Source organism: Sus scrofa, chromosome 8, assembly GCF_054392235.1.
Source record: "Sus scrofa isolate SSC_HxYL_T2T_F1_AM1 chromosome 8, Sscrofa_HxYL_maternal_Yorkshire_Landrace_v2.0, whole genome shotgun sequence".
NCBI classification, from domain to species: Eukaryota; Metazoa; Chordata; class Mammalia; order Artiodactyla; family Suidae; genus Sus; species Sus scrofa.
Genome location: NC_139390.1, coordinates 16,583,586 through 16,607,603, shown reverse-complemented (window position 1 = coordinate 16,607,603; position 24,018 = coordinate 16,583,586). Strand labels below are relative to the sequence as shown.

General features: G+C 42.8%; 1 protein-coding gene and 1 long non-coding RNA gene across 10 annotated transcripts in view; one reads left to right on the top strand and one right to left on the bottom strand.

Annotated features, from left to right (window-relative positions):
• The window catches only part of ADGRA3 (adhesion G protein-coupled receptor A3), a 121,359-nt gene extending 109,891 nt beyond the window's left edge, over positions 1-11,468 (top strand). For all 9 annotated transcript variants that reach the window (XM_084971640.1, XM_084971636.1, XM_084971642.1 and 6 more), the window contains 3 exons: positions 6,085-6,230; positions 9,633-9,728; positions 9,875-11,468. In XM_084971640.1, the coding sequence (XP_084827766.1) occupies positions 6,085-6,230; positions 9,633-9,728; positions 9,875-11,114 (1,482 nt within the window). In that variant the 3' untranslated portion in view covers positions 11,115-11,468. The remainder of the gene's footprint in view (positions 1-6,084; positions 6,231-9,632; positions 9,729-9,874) is intronic.
• LOC146400342 (uncharacterized) lies at positions 10,543-23,692 on the bottom strand. The gene is made up of 2 exons (XR_014812237.1): positions 19,921-23,692; positions 10,543-12,400 (listed from the first exon to the last, which is right to left on the bottom strand). It is a non-coding gene; the product is annotated as an uncharacterized LOC146400342 (long non-coding RNA).
• Positions 23,693-24,018: the final 326 nt, after the last annotated feature.

The window sequence follows — 24,018 nt, the reverse complement described above, 5'->3', positions numbered from 1 at the left end:
AGGTGTTGCCGCAGCTGCAGTGTAGGTCACGGCTGTGGCTTGGATCTGATCCCTGGCCCAGGAACTCCATATGCTATGGGGTGGCCCAAAAAGAAAAAGTTATATTAAAAAAGAAAGCAAAGGGATAATAAACAGAGAATATAGGATGATGATTACCTTGGGTGAAGGGGATTATATGATTTGATGACGGGTTTTTGTCAGGATCTTACATTTTGCCTTATTGATAGATTCTGGGACACCTGTTACTAACAATAACGAAATAAAGGCAGGCTGTGCTTGTGTGCTTGCCCCAATCATTAGAATGTGCCATTAACTTCAGGCTGAAAATTAATCCAATATTATATGCATGAAATTAAATGACTAAAGAATAGCAGACATACAGTCAGTAGATAGCAGCTTTTACTACTGCCGTTATCAAAGTAATTACCTCTTAGCTGTGCAGAGTATTTCCCTGTTTTAGGCCATTGCAATGCATCTGAAAACAAACTTGTTTGGAGCCTATAAGAAGTCAGGTGTAATGGATTGCAGATCACCTTGATATGTGTACAAAAGATAGTGTTTCTCTTTTCTCGGTCTTTCCCCCTTCTTCATGGCTGATCCCACATACTTTGTAGGTCTCAGTTTGCTGTTACTGTTTCAGAGTTGCAGTCCCTCTCCACCCCTGCCCCCCAGTATCCTCTGGTGCTTAGTAAAATTCCACAGTGACTACAATACTTTGTAATTGACCATCATTTACTTGTTTGTTGTCTCTGAACTCAAAGCTCTACTGGGACAGGAATTAGGTTGATTTGATTTCACCAGTTTACCCAAGGACCCGTACAAGTCCTGACCCCTAGTAGGTGCCTCGCAGAAAACAGGCAAAAGAATAAAAAAGGCCTCTGTTTGCACATAGTAGAAATCATTTAACCCTGGAGCCATTTTGAGCACTGACTATTAGAAGTGTGCTCAGCACACAGTGATAGGGATAGCAATTGTCTCAATTCTATCTAAAAATATGCATTGATTTCTGGAGGTAGACACATAAATTTACCTCACTAAGAAAGTGAACAGAAAAAGGTCATAGTGAAGATGACTGCCTTTCATCATCCTGAATGGTATTTTATGCCATTTCTAGAATGAAAAGGACAGGAATTGCACTGAATTTTCAGGGCCTCAAGAACAGTGTCTGTTAGTTAAAGATGTACCCAAAAAAGCCGGTTTGGGTGGGAGGAGGCAGGTCTCTAGATGTTTTCATGTGGTGTTGTCTTCTGTTTTTCACAGTGTTCTTTCCGTCTTCTTTGGAAGACATAACATCATCCTTGTTATTTCTGACTCAGACTTGCCTTGTCTTACTTTGTTATTCGAATTCTTAATTCAGTTAGTAGCCAGCTGTGTCTGCCAGGACAGCCTGTATGACTAGTCACTTAACTTAGTAGGGCCTTCATGTTTCTTCCTTGACTTTGTGAAATGGGGCTGCTCTTCCATCTCTAAAATTGAACCCTAAAGGGTACCTCTTTTCCAGGCAGTTTTGTATGTGCACACAGTTGGGGAAGTTTCGGCTTTAAGAACTCATGCACTTCATGAACAGTGTGTCCAGGTTCTAATACACTTCTTCCCCGCAGTGATTGGTTGAGGTTTTTAAAGACCCCACCAGCCAGGTATTTCCCACTCTGGTGTTTTTTTTTTTTTTTTTTTTTTTTTTTTTAAGGGCCACACCCACAGCATATGAAAGTTCTCAGGCTAGGGGTCAAATTGGAGCTGCAGCTGCTGGTCTACGCCACAGCCACAGCAACTCGGGATCTGAGCCGCGTCTGCAACCTACACCACAGCTCTCGGCAACACAGAATCCTTAACCCACTGAGCGAGACCATCCGTTCCAGGTGGTACCGTGGGCGCCTGCTGTAGCCTTTAACTCTCTTTTGCAAAAGGAGCTGCAGGAGAACTGAGAAGCTGAGTGATAGAGGAGAAGGGGCTGTTGATTCAAGGTTGGAAGGGATCTGGCTTCTGGGTCATGATGTGCTGCCAAGTAATTGTTTGAGTGTTAATTTTCTGCTCCTTGGTTTCCTTGGCTGTGTGGGGAAAGGATCTGGCTGGATCTTATTTAAGTTACTTTGTTGCTCTAGCACTCCATGATTTAATCTATTAAATGGAGTGCCAGCTGACCTTCCCAGGTGTCCTCTGACCTTGGTTATCCTGAAGACGGCTGCACGGGCACGTGAGATGCATGGGGAAAGAGTCAAGCTGTGGATATTAAGAGCTTTCTCCTTGCCAGCTACTGTGACTGTGTTATCTGTATTTTCATCTTAATCCTGGGAGGTATCTCTTATTCATATATTTTATACGGAAATGGATTATTAAAGAACCAAAATAACTTGCCCCCAATCATTAGGGCCTTTGAATGGCAGAGGCATGATTCAGGTACCAGTCTCTTTGACTGAGTGTCCCATCCACACCCCTCAAGAGCAGCGCTTTTGCTATTTAGTGAGGACCAGCACAGCCTAATAGAAGGCTTGTGGGCTTTGGGTTTGAGGTGCAGCCCTGCCGCTGACCATGGGACCTCTGGTGGATGATTTCACTCCTTTCAGCCTCAGTCTCCTTGTCTGTAACACTAAGCGAGTGATGATGCTAAGAGCGTGACATGGAAGCACATACAAAATGGTCTGATATATTTTGGGCTACATAACAGGCATTCAATAGTGAAAGCTCTTATTTAATTTATATATATGTTCATTATATAACCAGGTATTAACTTTTTTTTTTTTGCACACTTGCTGTGTACATTCTGTACTGTAACAACTTTATTGGTTCAGAATCCCCTTGTTATGATGTCTGGTATGTGTTTATGGTAGGTAACATGTATAGGAAGTGTAATGCTTTAGTATAATTATTTTGTATCCATTTTGCAGCTTTGGAAATGGATGCTGTGATGTAAGGTGACTTGCTTAAATTCTAATCTGGATCACTTACATGTCCTAGGAATTAGATAACTTATTTCCAAACTGTTTAGAAATCTCCCAGATGTATTTCTGACTTGTTTGGAAGATATTGTGACAGGTTGTATTTCAAGTGGAGCCCAAGTACCAGAAGGAAGATAAAATAGGAAGCCCCTCATTTGAAAAGATAGGAATTTCCTCTACTAGATCTAAGTGCCTCCTTTGTTCTGGTTTTTATGGAAATTTGGTCATTTGCTGATGTGACTGTTACTGAGATCAGACTCCTAAAATGCCACTGTCGGTGAGAGTCGTTTGTAGGCTTCAGTATCTTTCTCGTGTGCACGTCTCTGCAAATTTTGAAATGCCACAGGACAAAATCTAAAGGTTGAGTTTTACCTCTCAGATTTAAACCAAGAAAATTCTCCATCTTGCACTTCCTATGTTGAAATCTCTCTCTCTCTCTCTCTTTTTTTTTTTTTTTTTCTTGGCCGCCCCATGGCATATGGAACTCCTAGGCCAGGGATCAGATTTGAGCCACAGCCACTAACTAAGCAGCAGCTGTGGCCATGCCGGATCCTTAACCCACCATGCCAGGCTGGGGACTGAACCCATGTCCCAGTGCTCCAAAGACACCACTGATCCTGAGGATATTTTTAACTTCTGTTTTTAAACTTATTTACAGCCTTGTTCCCATTCTTTTGACCTCTGCATCAGCGAAAACTCCAACAACAGTAGAGCCTACTGTTTTGAGTCAATATCCTTGATTTGTTTTGAATGTTTTGGTTTCTGTGTACCAAATCTAATTTTACTATTTTTATTTACAGTATTTGGTGAAACTCCAGATAGCTCAAAGAGTTATTTTATGCTTTTTGTTCCCCTTATATCTGTAAATTTTGTTTTTATAGTGTAGTCTAAAACTAACGGGAACCAAGGAGCAGCTTTTCTTAAGAAGATAGTCTGATGGCTCTGGATTAGCCAGACTGTAGTCACCTCCTAGCATGTCCTGTCATTGCAAGGACAGGGAAGGCCCTGGGCAGTGACCACACTAGGTTTTCCCTCCAAAATAGTACCTGAGTTTGCATGTCGCCAGGTTTAATGGCAGATTGGTTCTCATTAAAATGAACCTTAAGCAGCAGTCTAAATGTTGCTATTACTGATCTCTGTTTGAAAATGTCAATCAGTTTGATTTTCTTGAGATTGGAGAGCGATCCTTTTAAAATGAACATTTTTTTTTTCTTAAAGATTTTCATCAATAGGATTTTACCTGTAGCAGTTGTAGAAGAAGAAATCAAAAAGATAGTAAGTAATTAGATAAGAAAGCTAAATTATGTCCTTGATATCCCAATGACACATGCATTTATTTTCCTTAAAATAGATTCTAAACTTCTTTTAGCTCCACACATACCTGCATCTAGAATTTTATCCGTAGTTAGTGTTGCTTCAAACACAGGTCACATGATGAGCGTGCCCCCCCATCACCCCACTAGGAAGAAGCTCATTGTAATCATTTACATATATTGCAGTTATCCATCCTTTATCCACCACTTACAATGTCCCAGATATTGTGCCCATGCAATCCCTGCAAAAACACCTAGGAATGAGAATTTTTTTTCTTTTTTTTTTGTCTTTCTAGGGCCATACCCATGGCATATGGAAGTTCCCAGGCTAGGGGTCAAATTGGATCCCTAGCCACCGATCTATGCCACAGCAACAGCAACACCAGATCCTTAACTCATGGAGTGAGGCCAGGGATCAAATGTTCGTTCTCATGGTTGCTAGTCAGATTCACTTCCACTGAGCCGTGATGGGAACTCCTCAAATAGGAAATACTAATTTAAGAAAGGTTGTCATTATTTTCTTAAAACAGTACTGCTAATAAGTAATAATAAAAAATATTGCTGTATTTTAATTAATTGCTTATCAGGTACCAGGCGATGTGCTAAAGGCTTTATATAGACTGTCTTACCTGAAACCTCACCGTGCTTTAATAGTATTCTCGGTTTATTCTCTGCCTGAGATGTTCTGCAAGCTTGCTAAGGTGTCACAAGGGGTGGATTCTGGCAAAAAAAAAAAAAAAAAACCAAAAAAACAATTTTGTTTTCTTTTTAGGACCACATCTGCAGCATATGGAAGGCTACGGGCATACACTACAGCTGCACCAAATCCAAGCTGCATTTGCGATCTACACGGCAGCTTGTGGCAGTGGGATCTTTAACCCACTGAGCAAGACCAGGGATCAAACACTCATCCTCATGGATACTAGTCGGGTTCTTAACCCCCAGAGCCACAGTGGGAACTCCTATTCCAGCATATTAGTGATTCCAGAGCTCACTCATTTAAAACGAATAATCTATTGTGTTGCTTATTTTCTTTTTCTTTTTTTTGTCTTTTTGCTATTTCTTGGGCCGCTCCCGTGGCATATGGAGGTTCCCAGGCTAGGGGTCCAGTCAGAGCTGTAGCCACCAGCCTATGCCAGAGCCACAGCAACGCTGGATTCGAGCCACGTCTGCAACCTGCACCACAGCTGCTCACGGCAACGCCGGATCCTTAACCCACTGAGCAAGGGCAGGGACCGAACCCTCAACCTCATGGTTCCTAGTCGGATTCGTAACCACTGCGCCAAGACGGGAACTCCGTGTTGCTTATTTTCCATTTCAATATATAGAAGCTCTGAATTAGAACTTTTCAGGTCTCTGACTCTAAAGTTTATTCTCTATGTGCTGTGACTTTCGCCCTCAAGTTACCTTTGACCTCTACATTCCTCCTCAAAATGGGCTTTAGGAACTGAACTCCAGTTTATAACATAGAGCATCTATGGGAGACATGCCTTTGGTTGATTGTTGCCCAGGAGTGAATTCCGTGGTGAATTTGAAGTCATCGTCAGTATAAGTTGTGGTCTCTGGGCTTCCTAGATCCTGCTGTTGATTTGCCTGTTACAGGGGACTCTCCACTATTACACATCTGTCAGACCTCTTTGTTTCATTCGCAGGGGAAGATGCTGATCATTAGAATATACCTTCATACTGTTTTTGAACCAAATCTAGAAAGTTACTTCCCAGTCTTTTTGACAGAACTTGCTGGCAGCTACTTTACTTGATGATTGTGAAGGGATTTTTTTTTTTTTTTTTTTTTTTTCCTGTTTAGCTCATGTATTCTTCAACCTTCTTTCTAGGTTGGAATAATTCTTCATTATTCCACCCTCGCCACAGTACTGTGGGTGGGAGTGACGGCTCGAAATATCTACAAACAAGTCACTAAAAAAGCTAAACGATGCCAGGATCCTGATGAACTGCCACCTCCACCAAGACCGATGCTCAGGTATCCAGGGTTCATGTACACTGGTTTATATTAGTGTTCATTCAGTATTAAATTGAATGAAGCGTATTGCTGAGTGCATTTTGGAAAGTGAAAGGATGGACTTGTGAGCAGCCTTCCAGCGGGGGATCCTTCGTGAAGTCCTTTCTGTGGTCCTCTCTGCCCTTCTCTCTCCCCCAGAAAGTGGGAGTGGTTCTCCCTTTCAGAGTTGTTATAAGGCATAAGTGACTGCAGGTGAGAAGCACTGAGATGGACTGGCCAGAGAAGAGGCTCTGAAAACATCAGCTCTTTTTAGTTCCTTGAGGTCATGGGATAGGTTTTACTCTGTTCAAGTAGGTATCAATCTAGTTATTCTCTACGATAGACAAAACAGTTTGGGTGTCATGCTTTTCCTCCCCTTATAATTTAAGGCAGTCGTCAGTGGATGATTGTGCTGGGTGAGCAGAAATGGGGCAACCTGGGTGTGCTGGATGCTGGATGTGTGTCTGGCCCTGGACCAGGGACTGAATAAAGGAAGACCTTTTGCCCAGGAGGGGTTCACAGGCCATGAGGAGATGGGCATGTGAAGAACCAGCCACAGGCGTGTCAGAGCTGGAGTGGAGATGCGTTCTTAGAAAGCACCTACGAAGGAACCATTCATTCTGAGGGGGAAGGGGAGCTGTTAGGAATGGCCTGACCGCCGGCATCAAGGGTAGAGGCGGTGATCCAGATATGGGATCATGGGGCGAGCTCAGCACATTTGAGAGATGCCCTTTGGCTGTGGTTGGAGCCTAGGGTATGTGGTGTAAAGTAGCAGGATTCAGGCAGGAAGCTGAGTTTCAGGCTAGTGTGGGGGCCAGGTTAACATGTGGCTCTAAACTGGAATGCCTGAGAGTGGGGGGCGTATAAGAACACTTTGCTGAGGTCCCTAGGGGGTCCCCATGAGAATGGAAACTGGAACATCGGCATAAAGATGAGAGAGGACACGCGGGCAGAGACTCGAGGCCGTTTCTCTAGGGTGGACGAGCAGCTGGATTTGAGAGGTGTGTGAGGGAAGGCTCAAGGGGCTGCAAGTTGTCTAGTCCAGTCAGTGGGGCAGCTCTGCAGGTGGCGCGTGCATCAGCTGAGTTGATCATGGAGGAAAGTAGATGGGGCGCCCAGGGATCTATGCTCATGGGTACTTTCTCGTGGAAAGCTGACCTTTGGGGAGTCTGGTGCTACACGTATTGTGGGCGGGACAGCAGACATTTTCTGTGTTCATTGAAGCAGTGGTAGTGAACAAGCTCTCTCTACCAAGGAGAAGGTAGATAGGAATGAATCCTGGGCCCTATCAGCGTTGAGAACCTGGACCATAGCAGATAAAGGGAAGAATTGAAAGAGGATTAAAGATTCTGGGGAGAGTGGTTCTCGGGGCAGGAGGGGCAGCAGGACCACTTGGCCACGTTCAGATTGCAGATGCAGTTTGACCCCCCTGTCCATGGTATTAAAGGAGCTGAGGATGGTGTTTGGCTAAGAGATTGGGGGATCCTGCCCTCAGGCAGCTCTTCTGTTAGGTGTCCTCTCTGTTAGGTGAGGATTGAAAACACAAGGGTTTAGTGAAAGGAAGCTTGGGCTCCAAAGCCAGCGCAGCCCCCGCGACGCACAGGTACCCACGCTGCTTTAGACAGGGGGGGGTTCACCCTTTGGGTGCCCTCCCTCCCCACACCCCAGAGCGTGAGGAAGCCCCAGCACCTCAGCCACCTGGAGGGTGCACAGGGGGCTTGCCTGGAATCTCCTGGGCCCAGAGAGCATGGTTTCAGTAGCATGGCAGGTGGAAGCAGCCTTACCTCCCACTAAGGTGACACAGGTGAGGCAGAAGATGGTACTCTTGTTTCTTTCCTTTTTTTTTTTTTTTTTTTGGGTTTCTTTTTAGGGCCGCATATGGAAGTGCCCAGGCTGGGGAGTCAAATTGGAGCTATAGGTGCCAGCCACAGCCATAGCAACTTGGGACCTAAGCCGCGTCTGCGATCTACACCGCAGCTTACAGCAATGCCACTTTCTTAACCCACTGAGCAAGGCCAGGGATTGAACCCACATCTTCATAGATACTAGTCAGGTTTGTTTCCACTGAGTCACAGTAGGAACTCTGGTGCTCTTGTTTCTAGGAGTTTTGTCACCAAAGGGAGAAAGAAGGAAGGTGGTAGTTGAAGGGAAGTTTTAGCAGATGGAGACAACATGAAGAAATTTATAGGCTGAAAGTAAGGAGCAGTGGAGAAGTAGATTCAAAGCTGCAGAATAAGAGTTAATTGATAACAGGCAGCCCTGGGGGAAGGGCTGAGGGGGGGGGGGGCAGTGGCAGAGAGGGATGTGGAACCTGAAATTAATTTGGGTAAACTTTTCCAGTAAGAAGCACTAGAATTAGTGTAGTAGGAAGGAAGGACAGGGTCCCATATGTTGGCCTCCCTCTCATCTGTGAAATAGAAGACAGGGTAGTAGTTTTATAGGGTAGTTAGCTGTCTTTTTCAGCAATAATATCAGACCTGTGAGCATGACTAAGGAAAAAAAAAATGTGTCAGGAATATTGCCTTTACCCAGCCAATTCAGTATTTGGTCTGTGTCTCTGGAACTAGCCAATGCGGAATTAAGATTGACCATCCCCAGGGCTAACTAGCCAGCGTAGGAAGTTCCCAGTTTCTCTTTTCAGAGAGCTCAAAGAAGATGCAGCACCTCCCAGAAAAAAAAAAAAAAAAAAAAAGTTCTTCCTAAGACCAGCCACAGCTCTGTCTCCCTCAGTTCTTCTTGCACCCCGCTGGTCTGTGGGGAAGGGGTCAGGAAGGGGGCCAGGTGCTGTGGGGAGCTGCTGGGAGCTGCTGGGATCCAGTACCTTCTAGGCTTCAATCTCAGTTGACTGTGGAAGATCATACAGAGCGGTGGGACATGCTGGAATATGCAGGTTTGGCTGGACATTAATCAATAACACTGTTATGTTTTTAGTTTGAACGGTGGCACCGTGAGGTCTGAAAGTCCATTTTGTAATGGACTAACATTCTGGTTCACCCACCGAATCTAAAAGAAGCCCACTCCCCAGGAAAGAAAAATTTATAAACTAAAGAAGGTCTTGTCTGCAGGAGCTGGGTGTTACTTTGCCTGTCCACAGGGTGGCAGACGCTGACCAGCTTTCCTCAGCTCAGAAACTTGGTAGATCTTAAGCTTAAAAAAAAAAAAAGAAAGAAAAAGAAAAACAAAAATCCAAAATAAATTAAAAAATTTTTTTTTAATATTACTGCTAACAAAGCAGCTTCCAGATATGAACCTTCAGTGTACTCCTGGAGTGGTAATGGATCTGTAAGGAATAACTTTGGCAGAACTGAGATGCTTTGAGGTATATACACCTTAATAAATGAAGATGATGAGCTGAGCTGTTATTTCCATCATCCTTCCTTCTAGGTTTTACCTGATCGGTGGAGGCATCCCCATCATCGTCTGCGGCATAACGGCAGCAGCAAACATCAAGAATTACGGCAGTCGGCCACACGCACCCTAGTGAGTATTGAGTGTTCTCTGTGTACCCGGGTCAGCCAGCGGCTTCTCTTGTACCTGTTTCCCAGGCACTGAAGTTTCCCCGCGGTTTCTTAAACAGTTTGTAGACCTCTGTAGCATCTGAGCTGCTTCACCGTTTTCTTCCCTAGTTGCTGGATGGCGTGGGAACCCTCCTTGGGAGCCTTCTATGGGCCTGCCAGCTTCATCACCTTCGTAAACTGTATGTATTTTCTGAGCATCTTTATTCAGTTGAAAAGGCACCCTGAGCGCAAATACGAGCTGAAGGAGCCCACGGAGGAGCAGCAGAGGCTGGCGACCAATGAAAACGGAGAAGCGAACCACCAGGATTCCATGTCACTGTCCCTGATTTCCACGTCAGCCCTGGAAAACGAGCATACTTTCCATTCTCAGCTCTTGGGGGCCAGCCTCACTTTGCTCTTGTATGTCGCTTTGTGGATGTTTGGGGCCTTGGCCGTTTCTTTGTATTACCCTTTGGACTTGGTTTTTAGCTTCTTCTTTGGAGCCACGTGTTTGAGCCTCAGCGCGTTCGTCGTGGTTCACCATTGCGTCAACAGGGAGGATGTCCGGCTGGCCTGGATCATGACCTGCTGCCCCGGCAGGAGCTCCTACTCAGTCCAGGTCAACGTGCAGCCCCCCAGCGCCAGCGGGCCCAGCGGAGAGGCCCCCAAGTGCACCAACAGCAGCGCGGAATCCTCCTGCACAAACAAGAGTGCCTCGAGCCTCAAAAACTCCTCCCAGGGCTGCAAATTAACAAACTTGCAGGCGGCAGCGGCTCAGTGCCACACCAATTCCTTGCCTTTGAACGCCACGCCTCAGCTTGACAATAGCCTGACGGAACATTCGATGGACAACGATATTAAAATGCACGTGGCGCCTCTAGAAGTTCAGTTTCGCACAAACATGCACCCAGGCCGCCATCACAAAACTAGAAGTAAAGGGCACCGAGCCAGCAGGCTCACTGTCCTCAGAGAGTATGCCTACGACGTCCCCACGAGCGTGGAGGGCAGCGTGCAGAACGGCTTGCCGAAAAGCCGGCCGGCCGGGCAGGAGGGGCACGCCCGGAGTCGGAGGGCATACTTAGCCTACAGGGAGAGACAGTACAACCCGCCGCAACAAGACAGCAGCGATGCTGGGAGCACGCTGCCCAAGAGCAGCAGGAATTTCGAAAAGCCTCTTTCAACTAGTAGTAAAAAAGACGCCTTAAGGAAGCCAACCGCAGTTGAACTTGAAAGTCAGAAGTCTTATGGCCTCAACTTGGCCATTCAGAACGGTCCAATCAAAAGCCAGGGGCCGGATGGACCCTTGCTGGGTACGGACAGCACCGGGAATGTTAGGACTGGGTTATGGAAACACGAAACTACTGTGTAGCGTGGGTGGGCTTCATAGGCAGAAATCCGTGTAAACTGTGAGAGTCACATTCCTCTAAGCTATGAACATGTTAAAAATAAACTGTTTACAGCCACCTTAGGGATTCAGAAGAATTTTGAATAAACTTGTAAGTTTTGGATTTGATGTATTTTATAACCTCTCCTCCCCACCCCAGTGTTGCTTTTTTATGAATTTTGAAAAACAGAAACAGCAAAAAACCTCTGAAGCATTGTTTTAGTTGTCAAAGCACCAGCAGGACCATTTGGGGAATCTGAAAGGTGATCTTGGAACCTGTAATATCAACTTAACATTTCAGGCTTGTATTTAATACAATAAATAGGTATTTGCATTGTGTCCACCTTACAGCTTTTATATTTGACAATAGAAGCATTCAGTTCTGTTTTAATGAAATTTGTGCATTTGTGATAGTTTAACGAGAATTGTATGTAAATCAGATTTTTACCTGACTAGCTCCAAACTGTTTATGGCATATAAATCAAAGGCTTTTGGTTTGATGTATTTTTTAAATATAGTTTTAAACGCTGAAAGTTTTTTAAAGGATCTCACAGAATTTATTTTTGAAAATAGAAATGCCTAAAAAGCTTTTCCTAAATGGCATTACTTTTGCGATATCAGTTTGGTCTTCGTAATACTACTTTTGATATTTTTGTGGCTTTTCTGTGGTTTATATTTAGGTTTAGTTTTCCCTTTTTTCCTTTTCTTCATAACTGCACCCGCGGCATATGGAATTTCCCAGGCTAGGGGTCAAATTGGAGTTGCAGCTGCTGGCCTATGCCACAGCCATGGCAACACTGAATCCAAGCCGCATCTGTGACCTACGCCACAGCTTGTGACAACACTGGATCCTTAACCTACTGAGTGAGGCCAGGGATCCAACCCACATCCCCATGGATGGGTTCTTAACCCCCTGAGCCACAATGGGAACTCTGGGTTTAGTTTTCTTGTTTTTTTTTTCCCCCAGGACATCTATTTCTCTCTTAATTGAAACATAATTGACTTACAATATTATATTCATTTCAGGCATACCACATAGTGATTTGATATTTTTATACATTGTGAAGCTATCACCACAATAAGTCTAGTTATCATCTGTCATCATGCAAAGTTCTTAAAATATTGCCGCTATTCCTTATGCTGTACATTACATCTGTATGACTTATTTTATAACTGGAAGTTGTCCCTCTTAATCCCCTTCCCATATGCGAACGTAAGGTTCACATTCACTTATTTTGGATTCTTCAGTATTGGCTCTTTTGTTGGTTTTCCTTTGTTCTTTTTTTTTTTTTAAATTTTATTTTTTTATTTTCCCGCTGTACAGCAAGGGGGTCAGGTTATCCTTACATGTATACATTACAATTACAGTTTTTCCCCCACCATTTCTTCTGTTGCAACATGAGTATCTAGACATAGTTCTCAATGCTATTCAGCGGGATCTCCTTGTAAATCTATTCTAGGTTGTGACTGATAAGCCCAAGCTCCCGATCCCTCCCACTCCCTCCCCCTCCCATCAGGCAACCACAAGTCTCTTCTCCAAGTCCATGATTTTCTTTTCTGAGGAGATGTTCATTTGTGCTGGATATTAGATTCCAGTTATAAGTGATATCATATGGTATTTGTCTTTGTCTTTCTGGCTCATTTCACTCAGTATGAGATTCTCTAGTTCCATCCATGTTGCTGCAAATGGCATGATGTCATCCTTTTTTATGGCTGAGTAGTATTCCATCGTGTATATATACCACATCTTCCGAATCCAATTCTCTGTCGATGGACATTTGGATTGTTTCCATGTCCTGGCTATTGTGAATAGTGCTGCAATGAACATGCGGGTGCATGTGTCTCTTTTAAGTAGAGCTTTGTCCGGATAGATGCCCAGGAGTGGGATTGCAGGGTCATATGGAAGATCTATGTATAGATTTCTAAGGTATCTCCAAACTGTTCTCCATAGTGGCTGTACCAGTTTACATTCCCACCAACAGTGCAGGAGGGTTCCCTTTTCTCCACAGCCCCTCCAGCACTTGTTATTTGTGGATTTATTAATGATAGCCATTCTGACTGGTGTGAGGTGGTATCTCATGGTAGTTTTAATTTGCATTTCTCTTATAATCAGCGATGTGGAGCATTTTTTCATGTGTTTGTTGGCCATCTGTATATCTTCCTTGGAGAAATGTCTATTCAGGTCTTTTGCCCATTTTTCCATTGATTGATTGGCTTTTTTGCTGTTGAGTTGTATAAGTTGCTTATATATTCTAGAGATTAAGCCCTTGTCAGTTGCATCATTTGAAACTATTTTCTCCCATTCTGTAAGTTGTCTTTTTGTTTTCTTTTGGGTTTCCTTTGCTGTGCAAAAGCTTTTCAGTTTGATGAGGTCCCATGGGTTTATTTTTGCTCTAATTTCTATTGCTTTGGGAGACTGACCTGAGAAAATATTCATGATGTTGATGTCAGAGAGTGTTTTGCCTATGTTTTCTTCTAGGAGTTTGATGGTGTCCTGTCGTATATTTAAGTCTTTCAGCCATTTGGAGTTTATTTTTGTGCATGGTGTGAGGGTGTGTTCTAGTTTCATTGCTTTGCATGCAGCTGTCCAGGTTTCCCAGCAATGCTTGCTGAATAGACTTTCTTTTTCCCATTTTATGTTCTTGCCTCCCTTGTCAAAGATTAATTGACCATAGGTGTCAGGGTTAATTTCCGGATTCTCTATTCTGTTCCATTGGTCTGTCTGTCTGTTTTGATACCAGTACCACACTGTTTTGATGACTGTGGCTTTGTAGTATTTCTTGAAGTCTGGGAGAGTTATGCCTCCTGCTTGGTTTTTGTTTCTCAGGATTGCTTTGGCGATTCTGGGTCTTTTGTTGTTCCATATAAATGTTTGGATTGTTTGTTCTAGTTCTGTGAACAATGTCATGGGTAATTTGATAGGGATTGCATTGAATCTGTAGATTGCTTTGGGTAGGATGGCCATTTTCACAATATTGATTTTTCCAATCCAGGAACATGGAATATCTTTCCATTTCTTTACATCTTCTTTGGTTTCTTTGATTAAGGTTTTATAGTTCTCGGCATATAGGTCCTTTACCTCTTTGGTCAGGTGTATTCCGAGGTATTTGATTTTGTGTGGTACAATTTTAAAAGGTATCGTATTTTTGTATTCCTTTTCTAATGTTTCATTGCTGGTATACAGAAATGCAACTGACTTCTGAATGTTAATCTTATATCCTGCCACTTTGCTGAATTTATTAATCAGTTCAAGGAGTTTTGGGGTTGAGTCCTTAGGGTTTTCTAGGTATAGAATCATGTCATCTGCATACAGTGACAGTTTGATCTCTTCTCTTCCTATATGGATGCCTTTGATTTCTTTTGTTTGTCTAATTGCTGTGGCTAAGACTTCCAAAACGATGTTGAAGAGCAGTGGTGAGAGTGGGCATCCCTGTCTTGTTCCAGATTTGAGTGAGAAGGCTTTCAGTTTTTCCCCATTGAGGATTATATTTGCTGTGGGTTTATCATAAATGGCTTTGATTATATTCAGGAATGTTCCCTCTATACCCACTTTGGCGAGGGTCTTGATCATGAATGGGTGTTGAACTTTGTCAAATGCTTTTTCTGCATCTATTGAGATGATCATATGATTTTTGACTTTTTTTTTGTTAATGTGGTGTATGATGTTGATTGATTTGCGTATGTTGAACCATCCTTGTGAACCTGGGATGAACCCAACCTGGTCATGGTGTATAATTTTTTTGATATGTTGTTGGATTCGGTTGGCTAAGATTTTGTTGAGAATTTTTGCATCTATATTCATCAATGATATTGGGCGATAGTTTTCTTTTTTGGTGGTATCTCTGTCTGGTTTTGGAATGAGGGTGATGGTGGCCTCATAGAATGTCTTTGGGAGTATTCCTTCTTCTTCAACCTTTTGAAAGAGTTTAAGGAGGATGGGCACCAATTCCTCTTTATATGTTTGATAGAATTCACCTGTGAAGCCATCTGGTCCTGGACTTTTATTTGTAGGGAGTGATTTTATGACCTCTTCAATTTCATTTCTAGTGATCGGTCTGTTCAGTTGGTCTGTTTCTGCTTGATTCAGTTTTGGCAGGCTGTAAGATTCTAGAAAATTGTCCATTTCTTCCAGATTGTCAAACTTATTGCCATATAGTTGTTCATAGTATTCTCTTATGGTTTTTTGTATTTCTGCTGTATCCGTTGTGATTTCTCCTTTTTCATTTATAATTTTGGTGATTTGGGTTCTTTCTCTCCTCTTTTTAGTGAGTCTGGCCAGGGGTTTATCAATTTTGTTCACCTTTTCAAAGAACCAGCTCTTGGTTTTATTAATTTTCTCTATTGTTTTTTGAGTCTCTATTTTATTGATTTCTTCTTTGATCTTTATAATTTCCTTCCTTCTGCTGACTTTAGGACTTTTTTGTTCTTCTTTTTCTAATTCATTTAGGTGGAGGGTTAAGTTGTCAATTTGGGATCTTTCTTCTTTTTTGAGAAAGGCCTGGATTGCTATAAATTTCCCTCTGAGCACTGTTTTCGCAGCATCCCATAGATTTTGAGAGGTTGTGTCTTCATTATCATTTGTTTCAAGGTAGTTTTTAATTTCCTTCTTGATTTCCTCATTGACCCATTGGTTTTTTAGTAGCATGTTGTTTAGTCTCCATGGAGTAGGTTTTTTCTCTTTGCTTTTCCCATGGTTGATTTCTAATTTCATGGCATTGTGGTCAGAGAAGATACTTGAGATAATTTCTATGCTCCTAAATTTATTGAGATTCGCTTTGTGTCCCAATATGTGGTCGATTCTTGAGAATGTTCCATGAGCATTTGAGAAGAATGTGTATTCTGCTTTTTTTGGATGTAGTGTCCTGAAGATATCAATTAAGTCTAACTTTTCTATTGTTTCCTTTAGGATCTCTGTTGCTTTATTGGTTTTCTGTCTGGAGGATCTGTCCATTGATGTGAGGGGGGTATTTAGGTCTCCTACTATGATTGTATTCTCATCAATATCTCCCTTTATGTCTGTTAATATTTGTTGTATGTATCTGGGTGCTCCTATGTTTGGGGCATATATGTTGATGATAGTAACATCCTCTCCTTGGATGGATCCCTTAATCATTAAATAGTGTCCTTCTTTGTCTTTCTTTATGTCTTTTGTTTTAAAGTCTATTTTGTCTGATATGAGCGTTGCAACTCCTGCTTTTCTGTCATGTCTATTGGCATGAAATACTTTTCCCCAGCCTTTCACTTTCAATCTATATGTATCTTTTGTCCTAAGGTGAGTTTCTTGTAGGCAGCATATTGAAGGTTTTTGCCTTTTTATCCACTCAGCCACTCTGTGTCTTTTGATTGGGGCATTCAGTCCATTGACATTTAAGGTGATAATTGATAGATGATTATTTATTGCCATTTGATCCTCGTGTTCCAGTTGATTCTATGGTTCTCCATTCTTCTTTTTTTTTTTTTTTTTTTTTTGGGTTGGATGGTCTCCTGTTATTATCTGCTTGAGTGTATTTTTTTTTTTTCATTTTTTGCAAATGCATTATTTGGTTTTGGCTTGTGGTTGCCCTGTTTTTTAAGTATGCTAACCCCTTCCCATAATTGTGTGTTTTAGCCTGATGGTCCTCCTAACATCCCTTGCCCACATTTTATGGTTTTGATGACTCTTTTATTTTTTTCTTTTTAATTTTATTTTGTTTGAAGCATGTTCATGATTAAATCTGTATGCTGGCTTATTTGAGTGGCTGCTCTCTGATTACGGTTTCCTCAGTCCTAGTTCTTCCTCTTCTTCTTCTTCTTTTTTTTTTTTTTTTTTTTCTTTTCTTTTTTCTTCCCTTTCCTTCCTTTCTTTTTGGTTTAGAGAAGCCCTTTCAATATTTCCTTTAACCTGGGTTTTGTGTTGCTGTATTCTTTAAGTTTTTGTTTGTTGGGAAATATTTTTATTTCCCCTTCTATTTTAAATGATATTCTTGCTGGATAAAGTATTCTAGGTTGCATATTTTTTCCTTTTAGCACTTTAAATATCTCTTGCCATTCCCTCCTGGCCTGTAGTGTTTCTGTAGAGAAATCAGCTGATATTCTTATGGGGGTTCCCTTGTAGGTAACATTCTGTTTTTCTCTTGCTGCCTTTAGGATCCTCTCTTTATCACTAACTTTTGCCATTTTTATTATGATGTGTCTTGGTGTGGGTCTGTTTGGGTTCAGTTTGTTTGGGGCCCTCTGTGCTTCTTGTATCTTGAACCCAGTATCCTTTAGATTTGGGAAGTTTCCAGCGATAATTTCTTGAAATATATTTTCCATTCCCTTATCTTTTTCTACTCCTTCTGGAATTCCTATTATGCGTAGATTGGCCCGCTTTATATTATCCCATAGGTCTCTTATATTGCTTTCCAGTTTTTTGATTCGGTTTTCTGTCTGTTGACCAGATTGAGTGATTTCCATTATTCTATCTTCCACATCACTGATTCGTTCTTCTGAATTATTCATTCTGGTTTTTACTGCCCCTAGTTCAGTTTGCATCTCTGCAAATGAATGTTCTAGTTTTTCTTGGCTCCTCCTTATATTTTCTAGCTCCTTTCTGAGGGTATCTGCATTACTGTTCATATCTTCTCTTAATTCCTTCAGTATTTTCAGTATTTCTCTTTTGAATTCTAGGTCTGTCAGACTGCCGAGATCTGTTTCATTGTTGACTGTTTTAGGTGAGTTCTCCTGTTGGTTTGACTGGGGGTGGTTTCTCAGCTTCTTCATCTTGCTTGTTGTCTTCTTTCTCCTGAGGGAGTTGTACTCTCCGTTATCGGGTAGTGTTTGCCTTGTCACTGCCGTGGAATATTTCCTGAGGGCTGTCGTTGTTGGTCAATCTTTTTTGAGGCAGTGTGGCTTTTCTGGAGTGTTGATGGAACTAACAGTGTTTCTTTGAAGCAAAGGAGGACTTCCTGAGGGCAGACAGGACTGGGAGGTCCACCCCACGATGGTAGCAGATTTCACTTGGTTCTCAGCACCCCCTGGGGTCTTGGGCGGGTAGCAGGGCCCTTGGAGACTCAAGAGGCTCCTCCCCAGGGCAGCCCGACTCAGAAAGACCGTCGGAGATCTTTTCCCAAGTCGGCCAGGCTTGTTGCAGCTTTTCTGGGCTGCAGGGGGTCCTGCCTGGAGCTGGCAGTCCTATGCAGCTAGTCCACTAGGTCTCAGCATTCCCTGGGGGCTTGGGCAGGTAGCAGGGCCCTTGGAGACTCAAGAGGCTCCTCCCCAGGGCAGCCCGACTCAGAAAGACCGTCTGAGATCTTTTCCCGACTCGGCCAGGCTTGTTGCAGCTTTTCTGGGCTGCAGGGGGTCCTGCCTGGAGCTGGCAGTCCTATGCAGCTGGTCCACTAGGTCTCAGCACTCCTTGGGGTCTTGGGCGGGTAGCAGGGCCCTTGGAGACTCAAGAGGCTCCTCCCCAGGGCAGCCCGACTCAGAAAGACCGTCGGAGATCTTTTCCTAAGTCGGCCAGGGTTGTTGCAGCTTTTCTGGGCTGCAGGGGGTCCTGCCTGGAGCTGGCAGTCCTATGCAGCTGGTCCACTAGGTCTTAGCACCCCCTGGGGTCTTGGGCGGGTAGCAAGGCCCTTGGAGACCCAAGAGGCTCCTCCCCGGGGGAGCCCGTCTCAGAAAAACCGTCGGAGAATTAGGTCGATCTATTCACGGCCTGGCTAGGCTTGTTCTAGCTTTTCTGGGCTGCAGGCCTTTTCTCGGGGGCTGGTGGTGTTTGGTGCTGCTCTGTGGAAGTGTAGCCCCTCCAAAGGGCAAGCAGGCCTGTGCAGGGAGAGCCCCTGCGGTGGTAGGCTTCAGGCAATTGTTGAGGCCAGCCCTCCTGGATGGCAGGCAGCCCCAGGTTCCGCGAGAGCGTAGGGGGTGGCAGGGGTGGGGGGAGGGAATGCACTGGGAAGCACAGCTTTCTGCTAGCTAGCGGGCCTGTAAGCTTGCTGTGGCGTGGGGGGTATTCTATGGGAACCCACCCCTTCTTTTCTCCGCTCCCCAGCAAGGGCGCAGACCAGGCTCTTCTCCCAGCTTCCCTCTGAGGCGGCTTTCCACTTCCCCGCCCCTAGAGTATTGCTCCTTTCCTCTGCGACAGCTTTGTTTTCTAGTTTCCCAGGCAGTCTCTGCCCGTCAAATGGTTTAGAGACCTCCCAAGCAGTTTCCGCTCTTCCCCGCCCCCCTAGCCCTGGGACTAATCTCTGGAGCCGAGGTCTCGGTGCCCAGCCCCCACCCAGGCGTCCCCCGGCCCCCTCTCGGGGACCAACCTTCAGAGGCGAGGTCTTGGTGCCCAGCCCCCACCCAGGCGTCCCCCGGCCCTTTCCCGGGGACTAACCTCTGGAGCCGAGGATTCGGTGCCCAGCCCCCACCCAGGCGTCTCAATTTTTGGTGACTGTGCCCGTAGTTCAGATGGTCCGTTGGGTTCTTGATCCGTTTTTCCGTACTCCGACTTACTGCTACACTCTTCTCTGCATCTGGGGATTCCTCCGGTTCATTTGATCTTTCGCCCGGTAGGAGACTTTCCAGGGTGCAGGATCTCTTTCTCCTCCGCAGTTCCCTTTCGGGAGCGCCCGTCCCGCTCGGATTCACCTTCTCTCACTCTCCTCTTTTCTCCCGTTCTGCCCAATAATGTCACGAACTTCTTGCCATTATTGGAGTTTAGGTTCCTCTGCCAGCGATTGGTTGCTGTTCTGTGCGAGTCATTTCTTCTGTAGATGTGCTTTTTTTGTTGTGTTTGTGGGAGAGGGCGAGCGTGTCCCCCTACTCCTCCGCCATCTTGTCCTCTCTCTACTTTGTTCTTAAACAGATAAAGTTCCTCAGGTTGATGCTAAAGTACTGATTTTTAAATTCCATTGTAAGGGCAAAAACAGGTCTGATCTAGAAGTTATCATTGGCCATTGATGCACTACAGATTTTATCTGTCTCCAGTCTCACTGGGGTCCTTTCCGGGAAAGTTAGATGGGGTCTGCCCTGATGCCTTTGTGTATTGGCTCCCCTCTAATGTGTAAGACAACGCCTGCAAAGATTGGCACAGCTTAGATCTGCTTTGGGCAGTCAGATCAGCTTCCAAAGTATATATTCAGGAAATGCTAAAGTCAAGCGTGATAAACCTCAAAATCTGCGAGACTCACTGCTTACTTTCAGAGAGTAATTCTCAGAGGTGATACCAGCCGATCACCCACTATAGTGGAAATGTTCACTTTTCATTGGGTTACTGCCTTAAAAATTACTTTGCTTTGCAATAATAAAAGTGGTAGTTCTATTTAAGCCTTTTGTTAGGTGTTGGTTTTAAAGGCATTCGTTTTAGTGGGGGAAACAAGACAATCAAGTAGATTGGCCATGTGTGCCTTTACTGCCTGGCCCAGGGTCTCCAGGTAAGTTGACGTATGTGTACAGGATGGTGTTGAGAAATGAGCAAGGTAAACGAATAAGAAATGGAGTAAATAAGTGGTTTTGGGGGTTTTGTTTTTCTATTTAAAACTTGCTCTGCTATCGTGCAATACATCATTGCAACGTTTAACCCATAGGTCAGCTCTACATAGGAGAAGAACTTTGTTCTGCTTTTTCCCAGCTCCACAGGATGTGAGGGGTTTCCCCTCTTGGAAATATTCACCCGTCAGTACGCATTTCTTCTTTTAAACATAGCTTCTTGTAGGTAACAGAAGCAAGAGATGTCGGGGGCTGTGGGAATTGGGGACTGGAAAAAAGTCTAATAGCAGGAAAGGGGTGAAGATTCTACTGGAAGTATTCAGTTTCAATACACAAAGCATAGGTGAGGCATGATGACGTCATACATTATTAGTATTTGCTTGAATCGAAATTTGATATTTGTGGATGGAGAGGGAGTAAAACATTGTACCCTCCCCGTATTCGTCTTTTATAATTTTTGGCTTATTGCTAGTTGAGGTTTCTTTATTTTTCGTAGAATCCTAAACTCTTAGATATGTTTCAGGTTTTTGACATCAGCTCATTCAGGTTCCTCATTCAAAGTTTTTGGCCACTGAGGCTCTAAGCGTCTCTGACTTGCTGAACATTCAGGCCAGCAGGTTCTGCCCGTCCAGGACCAGGACTGTGTTACCTGATGCCACGACCTCTGTGCTTTGCATATTCATTGCTCCTCCAAAGGCAAGTACTCAAGCTCTTCACAGGGTCTGTCAACTCTAATTTTTCCGAACTTTATTCTCATCCATATTATTTTGAGTTTTAATATCATAAGGAGGTATAATAGGTTATGGAAACATGCATGGGTTTATTTTATTCCATGGAAGTTTTTAAAAATTAAGCTTTTATGTACCATGTACTGTGTATAATATATACATTTTACATATATATATGTATAGCTTGATGTTATGTGTATATAACTTGAATAATAGTTATTCACTACCCTATTTTTTAGGTAACAAATCAGGTTTGTATATGAGTGCTTTTGTGACTAGATTTATATAGATGTGTAAATGTATGTTAATATTTCAGGTCCTTAGTAGGTGGCAACTAATTTCTAAATCTCAGGCTATTTTGCACATGTAGCTTGATATCACTTTACATTCATGATCAATCTATTTATATAAATTAGTGTAATCATAAATAAATAACAATTTTTATGTAGATGCTAAGGAAGGTTTAGATTGTGTTCATTATTGAGAAATAATAATGTTAAAATATTTAGGCCTATGCATTTCTGGCATTGAGTTCAGATATCCAAACTAAAGTTGGTTGAGACCATAAAAAATGAGGAAGTAAAAAAAATTAACTGAATGCATTTGATGTGGGGATTAAACTAACACATCAAGTAAAGTGATGCATGAAACAGCAATCCAAAATTTGAAACAGATGTTAATTCTGTTTGTTTTTTTTTCAGATTCCCAAAATCATTTAATTACTTTAATATTTACTGCAGTGCTCTTAGCTAAGAGATGATTTGATTATGTATGACTATTTATGGTGTTTCCTGAACTTAAGGCATTCCATCACTTTTGCCAATTTTATTGTGTTTTCCCTAAATTTATATTAATATTGTCATATGGATCAGCTCACTTTATTTCACTGAAATATAAGTAATAATAAAGCCAGTGGATTTATTTGTATAAATAATGCAAAGTCTTCAAGGAGAAATTTGTAACTGGTTATTAATCTGGCAGTAATAAACTTTTTTTTTTTTTTTTTTTTTTTGCTTTTTCTAGGGCCGCAACACAACATATGAGAGTTCCCAGGCTAGGGGTCCCGGCCTACACCACAGCCACAGCAATGAGGGATCCGAGCCGTGTGAGCCGTGTCTGCGAACTACACCGCAGCTCACGGCAATGCCGGATCCTTAACCCACTGAGTGAGGCCAGGGATCGAACCCTCAATCTCATGGTTCCTAGTTGGATTCATTAACCACTGAGCCACAATGGGAACTCCTGGCAATAATAAAAATCTTTTATCATATGTTGCTTGGCATTAGACAAAGATAAGATTGCAATCAGTAAGTTTTGTTTTTGTGTTTTTTTTTTTAGTTTTGATATTGTTTTGAATCTTCTTCCCAACCTACCTACAGGCCTCTAGTTTAGAACCATATCTTACATTGGCCATTAAAGGCTCCTGGCCAGTGGTAATATTGAAATGCTGGAGACATCAGTTGAGAAACACAGGTTGAGTATAATTTGATCCTTGTATGTTAATGAATCCTGTCTTTCTCCTTTCCTTGGTGTATCCAGCTCTGCATGTGATAGTCTCAGGCAACCTCTGATTATAGGTTTTTTCAGCCTCTTTTCACAAGGATGTCAGTGACTCAGAGGCAGATACTAAGTGTGAACTTACAGAACCATGATACTAAGAAACCTTCATTTATATAGTCAGGGATGGACTGCTATCTTTGCTTATAGAGTTGGGTGCTTAGAATTAATTCCTGGCCAAAATCTTGTTATGCTTTTGTTTAATAGACTTTTACCTTGTTCTCTTTGCAACATTTACTGTCCCTCTGTGTCATGTTTATAAAATGGCAGAAGGAAAAAGAGTTAAAATTCCATTGTCTGCTGTCGCCATCTAGTTGAAGAAGATGCTGATGAAGGCTTTTATCAGAGTATTCCAAGTGTATTCAAAAAGTTCAGAATATTTTCAGAGGGCTCTTCAGACACATCCCTTAGCTAGGCGGTTCCAACAATGTAAAGAATCCAGCTAATCACATTTTCAGTTTTGCAATCATTTTGTTCATTCTGTCTGGGCATATACTATTGATGAAGTTTTGCTTGTACAGATGAATCAAGTGTTCAAATGAGCAGATGTGTATGCAAGCTAGGATTGCTTGCAAAGCCAGGTGCAGTCACGTGTACCAACAGGTGGACGGTTGTGTCTGGGAAGATAATCGAAAGTAATGAACGCCAGTCCTAACCCAGGGTTTTTGTTAGCAGTGTCCATTCCTTTATGAAATTGAATAAAAATATCAATTGGCCAATTGATGAACAATTTTTACTACTTAGTTTTTGTTTTAAACTTTCATGTTGTGTCTAGGTAAACTTTTTAAAAATCAAAAAAAAAAAGTCAATATTTTAGATGCTTAACATAATAAAAGTTTCTCGATGAAGTAATAGTCTGGCGTGTATGTCCCTAACCTGGCATCTCTCCCCAGGAATTTTCACCCAGATTTCTGACACTTTGTGGTTCCGCCCTTCTCTAGGTAATTGCTCAGAGAATGGAGGATAGTGCATGGGATGGTTTTATGGTTAAGGCCTGGAGATGACATATATTATTTTTACCCACAGTCCATTAGCAGAAACATAGTTGTGGCCACACCGAACTGCAAGGAATCCAGGCAATGTAGCCTAGGTCAGTGTCCAGGAAGGTTTGGTAAACAATTAACCAGATAGCCATAGGGAAAGTTCCTAGTGTGTATAACAGTGAGCTTTATTTC